This window comes from Ovis aries, chromosome 19 (assembly GCF_016772045.2).
Source record: "Ovis aries strain OAR_USU_Benz2616 breed Rambouillet chromosome 19, ARS-UI_Ramb_v3.0, whole genome shotgun sequence".
Taxonomy (NCBI): Eukaryota; Metazoa; Chordata; class Mammalia; order Artiodactyla; family Bovidae; genus Ovis; species Ovis aries.
The window spans coordinates 14,539,045-14,557,257 of record NC_056072.1 but is presented as its reverse complement, the minus strand read 5'-3'; the positions used below and the strand labels follow the sequence as shown (position 1 = coordinate 14,557,257).

At 47.8% G+C, this 18,213-nt stretch overlaps 1 protein-coding gene across 21 annotated transcripts in view; it reads right to left on the bottom strand.

Annotated features, from left to right (window-relative positions):
* Positions 1–1,372: 1,372 nt before the first annotated feature.
* TRAK1 (trafficking kinesin protein 1) overlaps positions 1,373–18,213 on the bottom strand; it is a 155,038-nt gene continuing 138,197 nt past the window's right edge. For 12 of the 21 annotated variants that reach the window (XM_060402107.1, XM_060402101.1, XM_060402103.1 and 9 more), the window contains 3 exons: positions 14,636–14,980; positions 7,251–7,353; positions 1,373–4,232 (listed from right to left, as the gene is read on the bottom strand). In XM_060402107.1, the coding sequence (XP_060258090.1) occupies positions 3,434–4,232; positions 7,251–7,353; positions 14,636–14,980 (1,247 nt within the window). In that variant the 3' untranslated portion in view covers positions 1,373–3,433. Of the gene's footprint in view, positions 4,233–6,379; positions 6,471–7,250; positions 7,354–14,635; positions 14,981–18,213 lie in introns of all 21 variants that reach the window. The other 9 variants (XM_060402109.1, XM_027958048.2, XM_027958052.3 and 6 more) reach the window with 3 other exon arrangements.

Sequence of the window (18,213 nt, the reverse complement as noted above, 5' to 3'; positions counted from 1 at the left end):
TGGAGGGCTTAGTGAAACATACCTGGGCCCTAGCTCCAAGGTTTCTGATGAAGCACCTTAAAACCTCACTGGCTTGACAACGAAAGTTGGTTTCTCCTTCAGAGCATATGTCAAACGTGGGAGGGCAGGTCTCATGGGTCCTTGGAGACCCAGGATGATGATAGCTCCACCAACTTGTGACACTACCATTTCAATGCTTGAATTTAGAGCAAGAGAGGAAAAATCATGAGTGGCCTTTTCTCTGCTCACAGCCCACTGGCCAGAAATAATCCGGTGCCCTGACCACTGCAAAGTGGCTGGGAAACATTGGCATCACATGGGACAATTTGATGAACACTGGTTTCTCTATCATAACCACTCACCCCTTATTTACTGGCACACAGACACACAGATCCACTCTCTAATCCTCAAACACACCAAGTGCATTCCTACCTTTGAGCCTTTGTAGCAGCTGTTCTCTCTGCACTAATGCTCCTGTGCCAGAGCTCACATGGTCAATTCAAATACCACCTCCTTGGACAGGCCTTACCCGACTGCCCAAAGCAGCCACCTAGTCCCTCAGATCAGCCTATTTCAGTTCTCTCTACAGCCCTTATTATGCCATGTTTGGTCATCTCTTTGCTGTTAAAAGATTGTATGTATGCTCCATGAGAGAGGTCGACCACTTATCACCATGTCCCCACTACCTTGAACAGTGTCTGGTCCATCATAGATGTTCAAAATATATTTCCTCAGCTCAGTAACCTAAGGGATTTCCCATTTACAGGTTAAAAAAATGGAGGACCCAAACAGAAGTGGCTTACCAAGTTCACAGGACTACTAAATGGCAGCACTTGATTGAAATCCATGCCACTGAAACCACCAACACTATGCTTGCTTGGGTTACTTCACTGCTTCCACACATTAAAATGACAGTAAGTTTTTTGACATTTTCTTCTCCGTCTAGTGATCCTCCACTGTCCTTGGTTTTTAAATCCCAACCAAGTCCTATGGAAGGCAATTTGACAACATCTATTTGGGAATTTATCCTATAGGTAAGTTCATGCATGTGGAAAATTACATATATGCAATATTTTTTCATTTCAGTGTTGTGATAGTGAAAGTTTAGAATTAACTTAAAGGTTCATGGGGGTGTGTATGTATTCACAGTGGGCACGGACCCACGGTAGAGTAGTATACAGCCCTGAAAAGTGAGAGAGCGCTTCCAGCTCTGACTAGAAGTTTATCTAGTGGAAAGTATTACATTAAAAGAAAGGTGGGATACAACAGAAGTATATGTCTTTCATTTAAGTTCCCCCAAGAGCTGAATCCCTCCCGTCTTTCAGATATCAACTCCTTGATGAAAAGAACAAAATACAAATCAATAACAGTGTGGTTTCCATCATTTGAACTTATTTTATTGGTATTCATCAGCAAATAAAATTTTATTGTTGATTTTGGATGCATTACGATACACTTTTTGGTAGTGGTTGCACAATGTTGATCATTTATTAACTATACTAAATACTGCAACCTCTGAATTGCTGAATTTTACACGGGTATTTCCTTTGTGATGATGAGTAGCTCCTCTCTCTGAATACATAAAATGGTCCATTCCGTCCATGGTTTTCATATTCCTTTGTTATTCTACCTACCGCTTTAAAATACATTCAAATAAAAAGATATAAGTTCCGTGCAGTGAGTGCACACATACCACAGAGAGGAGAGTTGAAAACATAATTAACAAACACCCTCGTGGTCAGAGAATAAATAGTCTGAAATCATGGGACTGAAGCTTGCTCCTGGGAACTTTCTCAAAGTATCTTCTGTGGACAAAAGTTCACACTCACTCAGTTGAAGGATACATCTTTGCCAAGGAGGTGGGAGAAAAAGGGAATGGGGGCTGCAAAATGATGATTTTACTTGCATAAGATGTTATCCTTCCATAAACATCTGGAACAAATGGCCACAGAGCACCATGATGTACAGTCCCCAGCTGAGAATAAATAAATGATCTGCTTGGACTGGAAAGCCACAGACACACTGTGACCAAGCTGGATAGGACAGAGAACGTTTGTTTAAAATATAGCACACACAAATAATAAATAAAAGTTTGAAACTTAGTGGATGACAGGGATGGGACCAGGCTCCCTGTTTGTTCATGGTTCTTCTCACAACACCTCTACCTTTTCCTAAGGATGGAAAGTGGCACAAGGACATGAAGGGCTTTTCTAGGACCACTCTTCTGAAACAAGAGGGCGAAACACATGGGTATCGAATGGCTGCAGCAGAAGACCACAGGTGGGAGAATATGCTCAAGGGTGTCGGGTCTAGAGTAAAGACCAGAACCAACGGACCACCAAAGCCTTGTTTCACCGTGAACTGGTTTGGTGTTACCTTTGGCTGTGTTTCTACTCTTTCACTGTTGACAAGGTTCATTTACCACCTCTCTCCCGATCCCTTTTCCTTAAGGTCCTATTGTTAAAGTCACATTGGGTCTGGTCTTAATCAACTGGTTGTGACACTGGGTCCCAGAAATAAGCTGCTATCTCACTAGCTGCTTGGTGTGTCTGAAACTTGTATTTTGGTGTCACAGAACCATAGAGAGAACATTTTACTGCGACTTCCCATCTAGTACCATTACTCCCCTGCATATATTAAAAAAAAAAAAAAAAACGGAAAAAGTAAATCACACAGAACACACAGGGGCTGCCAAATGGTGCAGGAGTGTAAATACATTCTCTTTCAGGTCAGACATCTGGCCTGACAGTGGATTACAAAACATGGAAGGATGACTTCGCATTGAAGGCATAAGAAGAAAAAGTCACAGGTCAAAAAAAAGAAGCAACCGTCCGTTGGGGCCGAGCAGTGAAGGTCTTAAAGAAGCTGGGACCCCAGAAAGAAAGAACAACTAACTCTTCCATCGTGAAAGCTACGGCAACTGCACGTGGCTGCGGACGGAGGCCCCTTACGCTCTTACGGGGCGGGAGAGGTGAGGTGCCCAGTGACGCCGGCGTGGCAGAACCACTGTGCCACCTGACAGCTCACGATGTGTGGCTCTGGCAGGCAGCCACAAATTCACTGGTTTCCTATCCATGGGATAAGAAAGAACACACTTGGGGGTTTCAGTGCTTCTCAAAGGAAAGAAGAAGGAAAGACACCCGGCTGCTCCTGCCCTCGCCCACCAGCATAGGCTAGGTCCTCAAGAGAGTGATGTCCCTGCTGGGGCGTTTCCTGCAGGATCTGAAGAAAGGGCAGGGCGGATACAGGTCTCCAAGTCCTATGTACACATTTTACAGAGTCTCCACTCTGCCCCCATTAGGCACGAGGTTGATTTGTCTAGCTCAGGAGGGGATGGACAGAGGAGGGCAGAGGGAGTGTGCTCAGGGCACGGGGAGGAGAGGGAGGCGGGAGCCAGCCTGGTCTCCTCTAGGGGAAGGGCCTCTTCCCAGCCTCACCGTAAGCTAGTTTGTTTGGGGAGCTTAGCACCCATCAAGATGCCCGAGGTGAGCGTCACAGGGGCTTTCATCTGCATGCTGGACCCCACCATGGTGGGGAAGCTGCGGTTCCGTCGGATGCCGCTGTTGAGCTGGAGCCCACCGATGGCACTGGTGACGGTGGGGCATCCGAGGGGCAGGCCTTCGGGTACCAGGCCTCTTGGGACAAGGGCCTGCGCAGGGCCTGGGGGCCCACAGAGGAGAGGTCCTTGGTCCTCAGTCAAGGTGGGGACGTGGGCTCGCCCTGAGTTCACCACTTTGGCCACGCCAAACCTCCTGACTTTGTCCACAAGGTTGAGGTTGGAGACAGACACGTCGGTCTGGCTTTCACTGCTCCGGACCGCCTTCTTCTCCCTCACCTCCCTCAGGATGGAGCTGGCTGGCTTGGAAGCCAGGAAGTTGTCGTAGGGAGGGCTTGTGCACTTGAACTCAAAGGAAGGTGGAGAAGATGTGGGCGTCTGCATAGGTGAGTTTGGTGGTGTGGAGGGGATCACGGCCATCCTGGGGGTATAGGAGTGCAGGAGGGTGCCCCGACCGGCCCTGTCCCAGCTCTGGGGGTCATACACAGCCGCAGAAATGCCCCGCTCCTTCAGCAGCCACACCAGCCCCAGGGACGTGCTCATGGTGGTCGTGGACTCACGGACATTAGTGAAGGATTCGGCCAGGCTCAGTCTCCGGGGAGTGCATGGCGTGGCCACTGGTGTGGATTTCAAGTGGCTGGCGCTGCCACAAGCCGGAGTTGGGGCCGAGTTAAGGCTGATAAGAAAACACAACAGGTCGTTGATCAGAAAATGCCCAGGAGAACCAAGGAAAGGGTCTGGGCCAGCCTCCTGAAGGGACGAAGGGCAGGCCTGGGACATACTGAGGGGACTCCTCCAACCCAGGCTCCCTGGATGCCTCTTTTCATGTCTGATCCTCCCTCTCATCTGTAGAGGCCGTGGAGTCTCTGAATCAGGGTGGTTGGGCGGGGGAGGTTTACATCAACAAGAAGCTACACGTGATTCCCTTCTCTCAGCCCTAGAGGGTGAATACAACTGTTGCCTTTGCAAGTGAGGAAATTAGGCTCAGATTAGGTGATTTACTCAACGTCACACTCAGCTACTCAGTGGAAGATCCTGGATTTGAACCCAAGTCTGAATGACCCCAAAGATAAGACAGAAAGCCCTGCAGCAGAGAGGCGCTCTGTCTCTACCAATTCCCTCAAATTCCTGCACTCCTTCCAGGTACCCATGTTAACCAGGGCTCTGGGGTATGAGAGTTGATTCTGGGTGTGGCTGAAGCAAGTGGGACACGTTGGTAGAGGGCCCCTGGGTAATGGGGAGACTGAGGCTGGAAGGTGCACATCAAGTCAGCAGCAGATCCCAGGCTCCTAACTCCCACTACAGGACTGTTTCCTCTGCTCCCTGCTGCCCTTCAGTACTCTTCCCATGGGTGCTACGTCCACCTTGATGAGTGGAGACAGGGGAACAGATGGAGCCATGTCATGTATCATCAGACCTTCATCTAAAGAGCCACCTAGAAAAAGGCCCACTGGGTGGTGCAACCTAGTTACTATAGGAAAGTAGAGAGATTCCTCTGTCCACTTATATATGACTGAGGGCCCACTATATTGTAGAAGCTGGGATTCAGCAGTCAGGAGAGTCAGGGCAGAAAGTATAAAAAAAGGGCAGCTGTGGGAAATGCATTGCTGTCTGCCTGGAAACCAGAAGAGTCCCTCTTCACACAACTGCTACAGGGATGGAGTGAGGCACCCCCCGACCCCAGGCACGGAGGCCCTAAGCTGTTGCTGGATGAGCAGCTGAGGGGCACAGAAACATCCCTCCTGACAGTCTCATAAGATCTGCCCTGGCACCTACCTAAGGATACAGCAGGGGCTTCGAGTGCCCCTGGGAACAGGCAGCTGGGTGGTCCCCAGGAACAGGGGGATAGAGCCCTCTCTCCCCAGCCGGGCAAGGGACGGGCCACATACCTTGGACAAAGCACCAACTTAGGGAAAGGGGAGGAAGGGGACAGGCTCTGGGGCAGATCCCCAGAATGAGTGGAGCAGGGACCCCTCCTGTGGGAGGACAGGTCAAAAGCCAAGTACAAGCTGCGGCGCCACTTGGCTCCACACTCAGGTGACCTCACCGCTGGTCGGTCTATACATGGTGAGGAACCCAGAATAGGCCCGTCTCACACAAGCTCGGGAGAGGGGATGCTGGTGGGTGGGGACCACTCAGAGGAACACAGGATTAGAAACCACAGCAGATCCTGAAGCCTAAAAAGTGGGTCTTCAAAAGGCACAGGCGGATTTCTACAAAACTGATCTACAAGCAATCGAGGGCAAAAAAAAAAAAAAAAAAAAAATCTGTACTTGGTCACAGAATCACTTCTAGAGAGATTTTCCATTTTTGTTTCAGGCTGCCATTCTTTCAAACTCAGGCAAAAAGCCTTCTCCTGCTACTTACTTCTCAGGCTTTTTCATCCCTGATGAGGCCGTAAGGACTTAGAGAAGAAGGCCGGGGTGCAGTGTTGAGTCCTACAGCTACCATCAGAAGAGTGCCAGGGCACCAGCCTCTCCCAAGGGGAAGCTCTGTCCATTGCTTTTCAACACAATCTCTTCAAACATAAAGCTGGGGGATGGGGAAGCCAGGTTCTCCAGAGACAGGAAGGGAGATGGAGACAAGCTAAAATTTAGAGATCCCCTTCCGGTAAGAACTTTGGTTAGACCTGTATTAGTGTTGGCACTTGGCTTGACTGGGGTGTTTAGACAGGTTAGGGGTATCTGCTGTCAAGGCCGAATTAGCCAGGCACAACCACAGAGAGACGTCCACACCCACGTCACGGGTTAGCGGCGGCCACACGTGCACACACAGCTCCTGCACAGGGCCCTGCCAGGCAGGCCCTGCTGGCGGCGTGCTCACCCCCTGCCTTGCCCGTGGGCTCACTCTCTGCCCTACATCTGCTCTCAGCTCAACAGGGCCTGGGGCTGCCTCGTCGTCCTCCTCACATGACCTGTGGAGAATTATTCATAGTTGAAGGTGCTCCTTGGGGTGGCTGCTCCCTCTGAGCTGGCCCAATTCGCCTCCCTCTTGTGAGATACTTTCCACTCACCCTGGCACCTCGCACCACAGAGAAAATGGCTGAGGGGGGTCATACCACCATGTTGCGGGAGACCGTTTTCCCTTTCACCAGAAGCTCTGGGAGGCCTGAAATCCAGTCAAGCAGACCCTTCCCCCGACCCTGCCAAGGCCATACAAGTCCTCTCGTCAGATGGTGCCAACTTCTTGGAGGCACCCAAGGGAAATGGACCACACCAAGCATGTGACTCTGTTCAAGTTTCATCATTTCAGTTGTTACAGTGTGGCTGTGATGCATGCATGGTTCCTGGGGCCATTTCCAGAGGCATAAGGGCTACCACAGGGTTCAGTAACTCCATTCTGTGAAAGAACGTGTTCTACTGGCAAATTTGGGGGCAAAAAGCCAACAGACTTGGCCTTAGAGCCTGCGGTAGTGCCCTGAACTTCAGCTGGTTGAGGCAGGGCCTAAGAATCTTTCATGGCCAAGAAGGCAACTTAAAGTGGGTCCAGGTCTCTCTATTCTGTGCTGGATATGAATCAATAGGGGTCTTGATTTGAAAAAAGAGATGGGACTTGAACAGGTGAGAGATGCTTCCACTGGCTGGAGTTGGTTTTGAACAACCCTCTTTCTGCTTCAGCTTTCCTTGACATTAAGTCTGGCAGGGAGTGTTCCCATCTCACCCCACCCTGCCCACCCCGCAGCTGGGTCCCTTACCTTGGTGTGACCCGCGTGAGCTCGTCTGAAGGATGCAGGATGCGGCAGGTGGTGAAGGTGAAGGTGGAGTTGGTCTGTGACATGCACTTCCCAGGGTGGTGGGCTAAAGGGGAGGGGAGGAACAAAATATAGTCCTTGCATCCAAGTACTCCCACGAGAAAAGTCAGAGTCCCGCATGGCCCTCGACAGATGCAAGAAGCGATGAGCTACCTTGTAAACTGGATCTGGGCGAGGAAGGTGAAACGTGAATGTTCTGGGTCGAAGGTGGTCCCTCAAAAACAACCACACTTTTGAGCACTGGCATGCAGAGCATCGAATTCCAGCTTCCAACCCAATCCAGACAGGGTTTCCCATCAGCGTTCTTTGGCCAGTAGTGGATCCAGTTTGCAGGGCCAAAGAGCCTTTGGGGGTAAATTTGGGTTCCCTCCTCAGAGATTTGAACCGGCTTCCTTCTTTTGTTGCTTTACTTTTTTCATTGGCAGATAGGTGCCAAGCTCTGCCAAGGGGAGGGGAGAGGTGCAGAGCAGGGAGGGGCACTTGCACCTAGAAACAGGGCAAGGCTCATGGGCTCCCTTTTCAGTTTACACAAAAAGGGGCTGGAGGAAGCTGGCTCCACTACTGCCTATCTGTGGTCGGCAGGGAGGGAGATGGGGCCTCAGCTGCCTCAGCAACAACGTTGCTGGCAAGAGTCCCAGGGCCCAGACTCTCTGCCAGGGCTGGGCTGGCACACAGCACTATAAGCAGCATCAGTGCCCCTGAGCTGCTTTCTTGCCATTTCTAGGATGGCTGGTTTATGATGAAAATGAGTAAGTTGTCCTCAACTTATTTCCTTTGAAAGCTCCAAAGAGTTGTTAAGGCAGCTGAAGACCAGGATCCGGAGCAAAGTAAATCACAGAAGCTTTAGGACCATGCATCAGAAAACCGCAGGTGAGAAGTAGGAATAGAGTCTACAGGAGACATCATGATTGTAGAGGTCATCCTCATTCATAACTCAAATGTAAAAGGAAAAAATGAAAGGAAAAAAAAGATGCTGCTCCCAATAGCATGCATGGTGAGGTCTACGATCATCCCCCCTCCTCCCCACCAGCTCTACCCCTGCAGCCTCTCAGCCCCCAGAGACCTCCTGGGAGAAAAATGATAGGGTATTGGAGGCCATGAGCACGCTGAAGATTCAAAAGTCTGGAACAAGAATCTTCTAGCTCTTTATGGCAAGTTTTCTCTTGGATTTGACAAAAAGGAAATCAAACCAGAATAGATCGGTGCCCCAAACCTACAGATCCACACACAGGTGACTGTGTCTTTAAAAAAGAAAAAAGAAAAACAAGAAACTAGATGAAATTAAAAAAAATATTGGAGACACACAAATTGAAGGCAGGCAGGACAAAGCCAAAGCACAAAAATGGTGGCAGTGACTCAGGAGCTGTGCAAGACTGGTTTGCCCTGATGGCTGTGGTCCAAGTCGTCTCTGTGTGTCAAGGAAGGCTCCGGTAGCCCCTGGCATGGCAGCCAGCTCCACAGCCACAAGAGCAAACTCTCAGCCTCAAGGAGCTCCAGGCAAAGCAGGAGGGGTGTGGGAAACACATGTAAAAATAGCCTTTATGCATCTTTGCTTCTCAATCAAAAAAGTAATGGTTTAGGAACTCAGATAACTGAGAAATGACTGTGAGCAAAACAAAAACGGAAGAAGCTATGAAGAAAAGGCAACCAAACAATCACGATTCTCTAACTGCAATAAAGTCTAGAAACAAAAGCAACAGAAAACCTGAGAAAAGCATCCCAAATATCAGGCATGATGGGTTATTTGGGAGGGAGGGAAAAAAATGCAGTAAGTAGAAGTAATTAGGACAGAACAGTTATAAGAGAGAGAACATCTTTAAAAAAAAATTAAACAAAAGCGAGGCTGGATTTAAACTTAGAAGCATACTCCATTTAAAAGCATGGCCAGAGTATCAAATCAAAAGGTCACACACATTCACCTCCTCCTCCACCCCATTACGTATTGGATCTTCAATCGCAACAGCTAGTGTGAGATGGATATTTTAGACACCGTTGCATCAGCGGAAGCAAAACCCATCTTATGCAAATGGGTTTTGGGAATAGGAAAAGGCTGCTAAAATTCAGAGGTCATCATTCCCCCGAAGCGATGGACAGCTTGAGAAGACTGAGGTAAATCAATAAGAATCAAAAGTGCCAAAGCCAGAGGTTCAGCCCCTCTGCAATACCACTGGGACGCCTGGACCCGCCAGCTCTCTGAGTCACCACTGCCCGCCGGGCCGCTGCAGCATCTCCCTTCCTTGGGACACAACACAGAGAGAGTGAGTCGCCACAGAGCCGTTAGGGGCTGATTCCTACAGTTCTGTGTACGGGATAGAGCATATTCCCAAAGCAGGAGGCGCTAACAGAGTCTTCAGGGCAGGGAGCAGGGGCTCAGGGAGAGGGCCCAGGCCCTATTGCACCCCAAAGCCCTGCCTTAGGTGCTGTGAGTTCACCTTGTGCTGTTCACATGAGGCCTCCAAGGACAGGGTTTCCTGGATTTAATGCTCTGACTTCCTACTTAAATCCTCCTTCTTTTTCTCAGTCTGATTGGAGGACCGCAGTGTTGTGAGCTAGAAGTACAAACACTGACAAATACTTTCATCAAGTATTTTATTTAGGAATGAACTTGCATTTCTCCCCCTCTCCTCCCCCAAGCCCCTAATCCTTTATTATTTTTATTTGTTCTTCCTCCTCCAGGTTCTGAAACTGGTACAAAATCCTAATCTATCAAAGGGAACTTTTACACTTAGTTAACCCTTGATTATTCAAGATTGTCTCTGCATGAATTTTTCTGGGGGAAAAGAATCCTGTGATGAGTCCATGTGGGAAAAACTCCATAAACTTTTGTTTGCCCTGTGTTTCATCATGAACATAAACGCTGTTTGGGACTAACGTAGCTTTAACTGGTGTTTTTCTCTGAGGAGTAGGGAAACAAAGGCAGTTTTAAATAGAGCAGAACCGCTTTTTATCTTTTCCTTTTTTAAAAAAAAGATAAAAGTGATTTAAAACCACACAGTGTTACAAGATGGTATTTGAAAGCCGTTAGTACCAGGCTTAACATGGGCCTGTAACTCTTTTTCTCTGCTTCTTATGCATTTCTTCTACACAGCCCCCATCTACAGTTTGAAAGACCCAGGAGTCCCCAGTGGAGACATTCAGCCCATCGGTTCCGGGAAGGTTTCTAGCACAGAGACTGAAAACCACATCACAAGATCTTATTCTGGCTTCTGTACAACTTTTGGTTCCTGCAAAACTTAAACAAATGAAAAGTTTAGTTGACCCGCCGTACCACATTGTCTACTCTGTTTTATCTAAAGAGTGACTTAACAGAGGAATAATCTCATGGCGCGGCAGACAGAACCAGAAATTCTTTCAAGTGGCTTCTGGGCTATCTTCAGAAGATAAAGTGACTTTTTGGAAAAAAAGTCAAAAGTGCAAATGTAAAAATCTCTTTGGAGTCTTAAGATGCCAGCAGAGCTGGATCCTGTGCCCTCTTGCCTTCTTGTTTGTCCTGTGGCAACCACCGACATGTGTGGGGAGCTGGCCTGGCTAAGTTGGCCCCAGTTCATCCAGCTGGTGCTCCTGGAGCCAGTCCAAAGGTGCACTTCTCCAGGGCATCGCTAGGTGGTACAACTGGACAGCAAACCTGAAACTCGGTTCCCAACTCCCTCAAGGCCCCTTCACTTTAGAAAAGGCTGAGTGCAAATACCCACTCAGCAGGCCACGTGGGTGCCCTTCCCAGCACTAGAGCACTCTCCTGTGGTTTTCAGAGATGAGGTTCCTAGAGAAAGCGCTTCCAGAAAGCAGGCTTATTCTGGAAATTTTAAGTAGGGTTGACTCCATGCTGTTTGAGACAAGTCAATAAAGCAGTTCTTCATTCATTTTTCCACTTCAGGCTGCACTGGCCTGTTTTGCTGTGGTGTAGTATACACTTTGATGCAAGAGCACAGGACTTCCTTAACATCTCCTAACACAGGGGTGCGAGCAGATCCTGGTTCTGTCCACCGTGACCAAGCTCCTCTAACTGCTACACACCAGGGCAAGGTTGGAAAGGCTGGCCATCTGAGTGGGAACTCCCTCAGCTCTCTAGGCAGAGACAAGAAGGAACATTCCCAGACCCAGTGGTCTGTGAATTGAATGTACCAGACTTTTCCTTCCAGATTCTCCAGGTCCCCATGGCCAGCGTTCCCTCACAAGCCCCTTTGGGTCCTGCTTCCCCAGTGGGACTGACAAGTGTGACAGAATGCCCACTGGAGGCTTTGTTCACACCAGCCCGGCCCCAGAGGAGGCTGGAGTGACACCCAGTTCCTTAACCGTCTGCTTCTTTCAGCTGTTCCCTTCCCTTCCAGGAACTCGCCTGAGCAGAGCGCATGCCTGTGTGACAAATAAGAAAGCTACAAAGGAAGCTAGTTCTTGGCTTTTGCTTCTGAGGGGCTGAAGACCTGCACCTTCAGGGATTTCCAAGGGTACTTTTGACCAAATGAGCTGTTTACTTTCAACACTAACTTTAGGACCTCAGCCCCAAAGATAATACAGCTCTACTGCAGAACCACTGCCAAGTAGGCTGCCATGATGTGTAGGAGTCTGTTTTAGGACATTTCTCCCACTGGAAATGGTCTCCATGTGTATGAGTATTAAGTAAGCTGACCTTTACTTTCTTCCATGTTGCTTTAATTCCTCCTCTGTCTTCCCTTTAAGAATCAAGGCATCCAGGTAATTCAATTGGACTGTCCATCCAAACTACCATCTGCTGACCTAACTGTGTGATTTTATCCTCTAATCTTTAACCTTTACCACATGCAGGCTCTTCGCTACACATAAATACCTAAAATTCGAAACACTGACAGTATGAGATTATTTCTGATAAAAGTACACTTTATGAATTAAAACAAAATATGTTACTGAAATAAAGTAAAACTAATAATCTAAAAGTTGTTTATCATAATCCATTTTAATCATCTAAATTATTTACAAATATAACAAGGATTCATCCTTTTTAAAGACATGAGATTATAAAAATCAAATAATGATACAATAATACATTAAAATATATTAATAAATATTTTTCAGCACTCAAAATGTTTTCTCCATGAGAGAGCAGGCTCTAGACAAAACTGCCTAATATACAAGTTTTCCCAATTTCCTCCCATAATACCAGTTGTTAGAAAAGAAAGGTTAATCACCTTCTGTCTTCAAAGGTTCTCCCTACTAAGTCTTCCCAGGGAGATGGCAGCTCCTGGAATTGTGCTGTTTGGCAACAGCAAAGGGGAGACCAAGGCAGAGAGCAGGCCAGCCTGAGGACAAATCTCAAGACAGAGGATGCCCCAGGCCTCCCCATTGAAGCTTATCTGTCTGCCCATGACTCCACGATTATGTGCATAATGTCACTCAGGGCCCCTGGGATGATTTACATTGAGTGATGTGCTTCTTACATTCCAAGAATCAAAATGGTCCCATAATTCCCCACCAAGGAAAAAGAGCCAAATTATTAGCCATGCCTTTCCCTCCTGCACAGAACTTTTGACACACCTTACTCAGAAAACAATCTCATGAGAACGCTTGTCTAGATGATCAGACCTTCTCTAAATTCCCTGCAGCAATCTAACTCATTTTGGCCGCACACTTCCAATGTGACCCCTCTACAGTTTCCACTGGAGGTTTGTGTGGTCTTCTCAAGAGTTGTTGGGTTGGATTTGTTCCAGGTTTGAGGAAGGAGGGAAGAAGCAACAGATATGCCTTTGTGTGTGGTGAGGAAAGTGGTCAGGACTTAGCTCCTCACACCTGGTCCCCTTGCCCTTGCTATCTTCAGAGGGATATTCTTAGCTGACTTGGTAAGCTTTATTCCTTCTCTACAATTTTTCAAAGATGAACCTAATGGTGCTTCTTTAAACTCACAGCATTCACTTCTACTTCACCTGTCAGGCTGCAGGGAAGGGTCACCACATTTGACATAATGCCTGCTGCTTCAGTCACAAAATCAGCAGACACAGTGTCTCCTGCCCCACTGTCTGCCTTCCAGAAGGGCACCAATGCTGATGACAAAAGGAGGTAACAATACCTAAGCTGGTTTCCTCTTTGTGAGAAGATCCTAAATTTTTATTCCATTGCAAGTTTAATCTGGTAACCTAATGGCTAAAAAATAAAAATAAACCTAGGTGTTAAACAATCTTTTTTACTTGATGATACCTAGTTTATGTCAAAGGAAAAAAAATTAAAAACATTTTTGGCCACAGGGGTGTGAACTCACCCAGGGGATGGGAGACACTACCATGAACCTCAGCTCTCACCTGCTCTGTACTATATGTGGAGTGTTGTACCGTCCATGAATGAAAATTGTCAGTCACAAAGATGAATGTGCTCTTCTGAAACCTGGTGACTTGGAAATGTCATTAGGATGATGACATTGGGTTAATTCCTCTTTGTCTGGGTCTCTCCCCCTCAGCCCAAGAAATGAGGAAGTCCAGGAAGTCTTGGTAAATAGTAACCCATGTGATCCTGTGATCCCAGGGCCCCGAGCACAAAGCTTTGCATCCCAGTGACACCTAGGATATGTAATTCTGCAAACTCATGGTCATAACTTTAATACTGGGGGAGGGGGAGTGGGCGGGGAGGACACAGAGATCAGGCAGGGCTCTTTTCCAGATTCATCTAGAATTCTCTCTCTAAAAAAGCTTACTAACATCCTCTTAGGGTTTGCTGGATTAAGAAGAATTGCTAAAGCACTTTTAAAAAATCCACTTTGAACACATGTATAAATTGGAACGAAAACACACATATCTTCACTACAGTTAGGAAATGAACAGGCTGATCTCTGAAGTGCTGTCTGAAATCCTGAACACTTTCTGGGCTTCTTCCAATTTTAATGTATCATGCAGGTAACACATTCTCTCATTAACCTTCTGAACATTCCAGCACTCAAAATTTCCCCTAAAATTGCCCAGCTCAGCTCAGTTTGGAGGTCATCAGGGAACTTGAGAAGCTGCCCCTTAGATGTGGGAAGCAACCCAGAACAGAAATGGGGAGCTGATGCTCAGGATTAGGCGGGAATGACGGGGCAATAATCCACTTCTTTTTTAGCAGCCTTTCCTGCTCCCCTTCAAGAGCCTGCTGGGCCATGCACCTCCAAGATGGGCAAGGAGCCGCACCCATTTGTTACAAAAGGAGGCATCAGACTCTATTAAAAAACGGAACCCCATGATGGGAATGCTTTCATCATCACCCACACAGACGAGCAGAAGCTACAGACAGAGAGCCACTACGGATGGTGCTCGGAACGGAAGTGAGAATGGCCTGGAACTCTGCCTCTGGTAGAGGTGCCAGGTTTACAGGACTGATGGCGGTGCCCTCACCAGACCCCTCCTCCTCCTCCTCCTCCTCGGCCGCTGGCGGCTCCTGCATCTCCTCTGGGAAAGCCTGAGGCCGGCTTGGGTAACTTCTGCTGCCTGAGACAGTCACACGTGCTCGGGACCTCTCACCTGAGGTCTCTGGGTGCTGAACTGGCGTGGAGGTAGCTAGGCCTGGGAGGGAAATGTGGTCACCTGTGTCGTCTTCTTCAAAGTCGTTAAGGCAGTATACTTCGTCCAGGTCAACATCCAGTGTCCTGAAGCCCTTGGTGACCACACCAGGCCGGGGGTCCAGAATGCCCCCAAGGTGAGGCTGGGCCAACTGCTGCCAGTGGTGAAGGGTGGCAGAACCTTGCAAGGAGAAAGGGCGGGGGGGAAGGGGGTGACAGGGAGAAGAGAGGGTTAGGACGGGAGTCTAAGCTGATGGCTCTTCACCACCCTCCAGCGCGGAGTGCGAACCCCGCGGGCCCTGGGCGCCACAGGTGGACTCAGGGAGGGACACCCACGGAATTGCCTTGCCCCCCTCCTGCTGTATGTCAGGCACCAACCCCCTTCCATGCCCAGAAGGAGCACCAATCTCAGGGCAAAAATCCATTTTTTTAACAAAATAAAATCAACATCATACTATGTGTCAAGGATGTTGGGTGACAAACTCTTTATTTTAAGCAACTGATGTCAACCCCCAAATTCAACACAGAATCACTTTAGACATAGAAGAGGAAAAAATAAGCACGACAAGCACAGAAAGAGGGGTAGGGAGCAGGGGTGGATATGTGGATTCTATGCCAAGCACATAATGCTGGGAATAGGGAAGACAGCAGAAACAGAATCAGATGATGTCAAACCAATCCTAGGCACCCACAACAAGAGAAAGGCAAAAACATATGATCATAGCACACGGATAAATGGTGGGCATGGCCGTTACCTCCTTTACCTAAGTTTCCTGTATGCTGGCAGCAACCTTGACAGGCTGCAGGTTTGGGGAGTGGGAACTGGCTTAAAGAGATGTGATTTAAGAACATGTAAGTCCACCCAGAGGTCTGAAGCAGAGGAGCTGATCTCCTCAATGACACCAGACCCCGGGACTCAGATGACATGGTGTAAGGTCTGTAATAACACCAGAGCGTGTCTCTGAGGACCTGGAGGGTGTACCAGGTACTCACAGAGAGAGGTATTCCAAGACCAAGCCTTCTTAGGAAGCCTGGGCTAAGAAGCGTATGTACTGAAGAACAACATCTCAGATCCTTTAGCACGTTGCTCTGTGCCAGGATTCTGCCCAACCCATCTGCCAGAGCAACTCTTTCCCCCTTAGGACATTATTACCCCTCACATGGCTCTGGTATTGGGGGTGTGCGGCCCGTGAGGCTGGGCATTCTATACCCATTCCACAGATGAAGAAGCTGGCTACACTGAAAACATGCCAAACTCAACAGAGAGACTTTGAAAGTGGTTCTCAAGCATGAAAATGCAAGAGCCTTCCTGCACAAATAACTCTCAGACTGTCACTGCTGGCTTGCTGAGGGCATCCTCTGTGAGGAGAGCCGGGATCCCTCCAGGCTGCCCTGGGGGAACGTCAGAAAGGGGAACTAGGGAAGCCAGGAGCCAGCAGCTCAGGAGTCCAGATAAAAGAAAAGGGAAAGGGAGGCAGGCAGTGGGGCCAGGAAGTGGTCCAGGAATGTAACTGAGCCCCCAGTCCTCTGCCGTGTGCAGTTGAGTGCACTGCCTCCAAAACACTGCTGGAAAATAATTTCTCATCGGATAGTCTCAGCCAAAGAGTCTTAAAAGGGTTTTATAGATGGACGATTTCAAATCCACTTAAAACAGAAAAAAGTCATACACACTTTGGAGTTTATCCGGGCATTAAGTGTCACAAGTACAATAGCAACCTACTTAACTGGAATGTACTGAATAAAAATAGAAAATAGTCTAAATGCAACAAGAAAAGAAAAAAGACCAAAGATGCATATAATGAAACAAACCTGTCCATGGGATCCTAAGTCCTAGGTTCCATGGCACTATTTCTTAAAAAGCTACCCTGTACAGAGACATGTCATCAGGGCAGCTTGTTTTATATGTATCACCTCAACTCATTCCTCAAAACCATCCGTCATGGTTAAGTATTATGACACGCACTTTCACAGACAGAGGTTTACTGAAGTTACCTAACTTCCAAAGTCACTGAGTTAGTTGTAGCACAGCCAATGTTCAGTGCCAAAGGCCTAGTTCTTTCCATAAACTCACCCCACTTCCCTCCCCAAACCACAGATCTGAAAACAAGCAAGGCCATCAGCATTCCAGCCAGGAACCTGGGCTCAATGAGAATCTGGAGGAATACCCAGCAGGCAGTGGAACTTCCTCATGGGTGTCCAGGGCCTGCCAGGGGATGCAATGGGGTTTCCGGCCACTGGGGTTCTCCTGCCACTCCTGGGGACCTCCATGCATAGTAATCCAAAATGGGCACACTGTTTGTGTTCACTATTCACACACCCACATCCCTGGTAACAAAACTGTACTGGGGAGAAATTTTAAAGAATTTTGATACCCAGCTTGGAGCAGCACAACCAGGGCTTAGAAGGAAGATGAGAAATCCCCAGGTGCAATGTGGCCACATCACCTCTACCTTTGGAAGGGGACTAAAGCCAAAGCAAACACACTGGAAAGTGAAGAACTGTGTCAAGGAAGTGCCAGGTCTCCCCATCCATCTGAAGGGGGTTCTAGACATTTACAATGCACCAGGAGGCTGGAGGCCTAGGCCCAGAAAAGAGTCCGGTGGGCCTCCGTCTTCCATCTGTTTAACAGGCTGCCCCATTTTCCCCACCCTATGCATGAGTCCAAGACACAAATGAGGCTACAGAGAGTTGCTATTTGGAGTTAAATAGCCTACAAAGTACACCAAGTTATTTGCATTCCCTGAAAATGCAGAGCAAGGAAATCTAGTGAGACTACAATGGAAAGATTATGCTGAAAGATGCATAATACTTGGCTTTTTACCCCACCTCCCGTCAACATCACCTTCTCCCGCCCACATGTGAATGACGCTGGGGTCAGGCAGGCAAAGAGAGGAAATGTTGTGTTCCCAGTCAGCACCAAGATGAAGGCCTATGGAGCAGGGTGTGGATAGGGCAAAAACATAATTACAGTCACTACCCTTTTCCTTCTGTTTGTTTTCTTTCCACACCCCACTGTTTTAACTAAAAGGTTTTCATGTCACCAAAAGAGAAGAAGACTCAATCCATTTATGTCAGCAGGGCACCTGAGACTTAAAAGTTAGAACTAAACTTGCTGGATAATGGACAGCTTGGAAGTGTGTGCTTTTCCCTAATTACATATTAACTTGTTTATTTGGAAATACTATCTGGTTATAATTAGAAAGGAAGAGCAAAATAGAGGGAAAAAAATACTGTCTGATTCATCTTTTTAATGCAGATATATCTCTTTCTAGTTTGAATGTTTTGTTTGTTCTTCACCTACTTAAAACGTGTAAGGTAAGGTGAAGAGACAAAACACCTAGCCCATCTATTTTGGCTGGCACCAATGAGCAGACAGCAAGATTAATTAAACAGGTAAGGAAGACAGATGGAAGG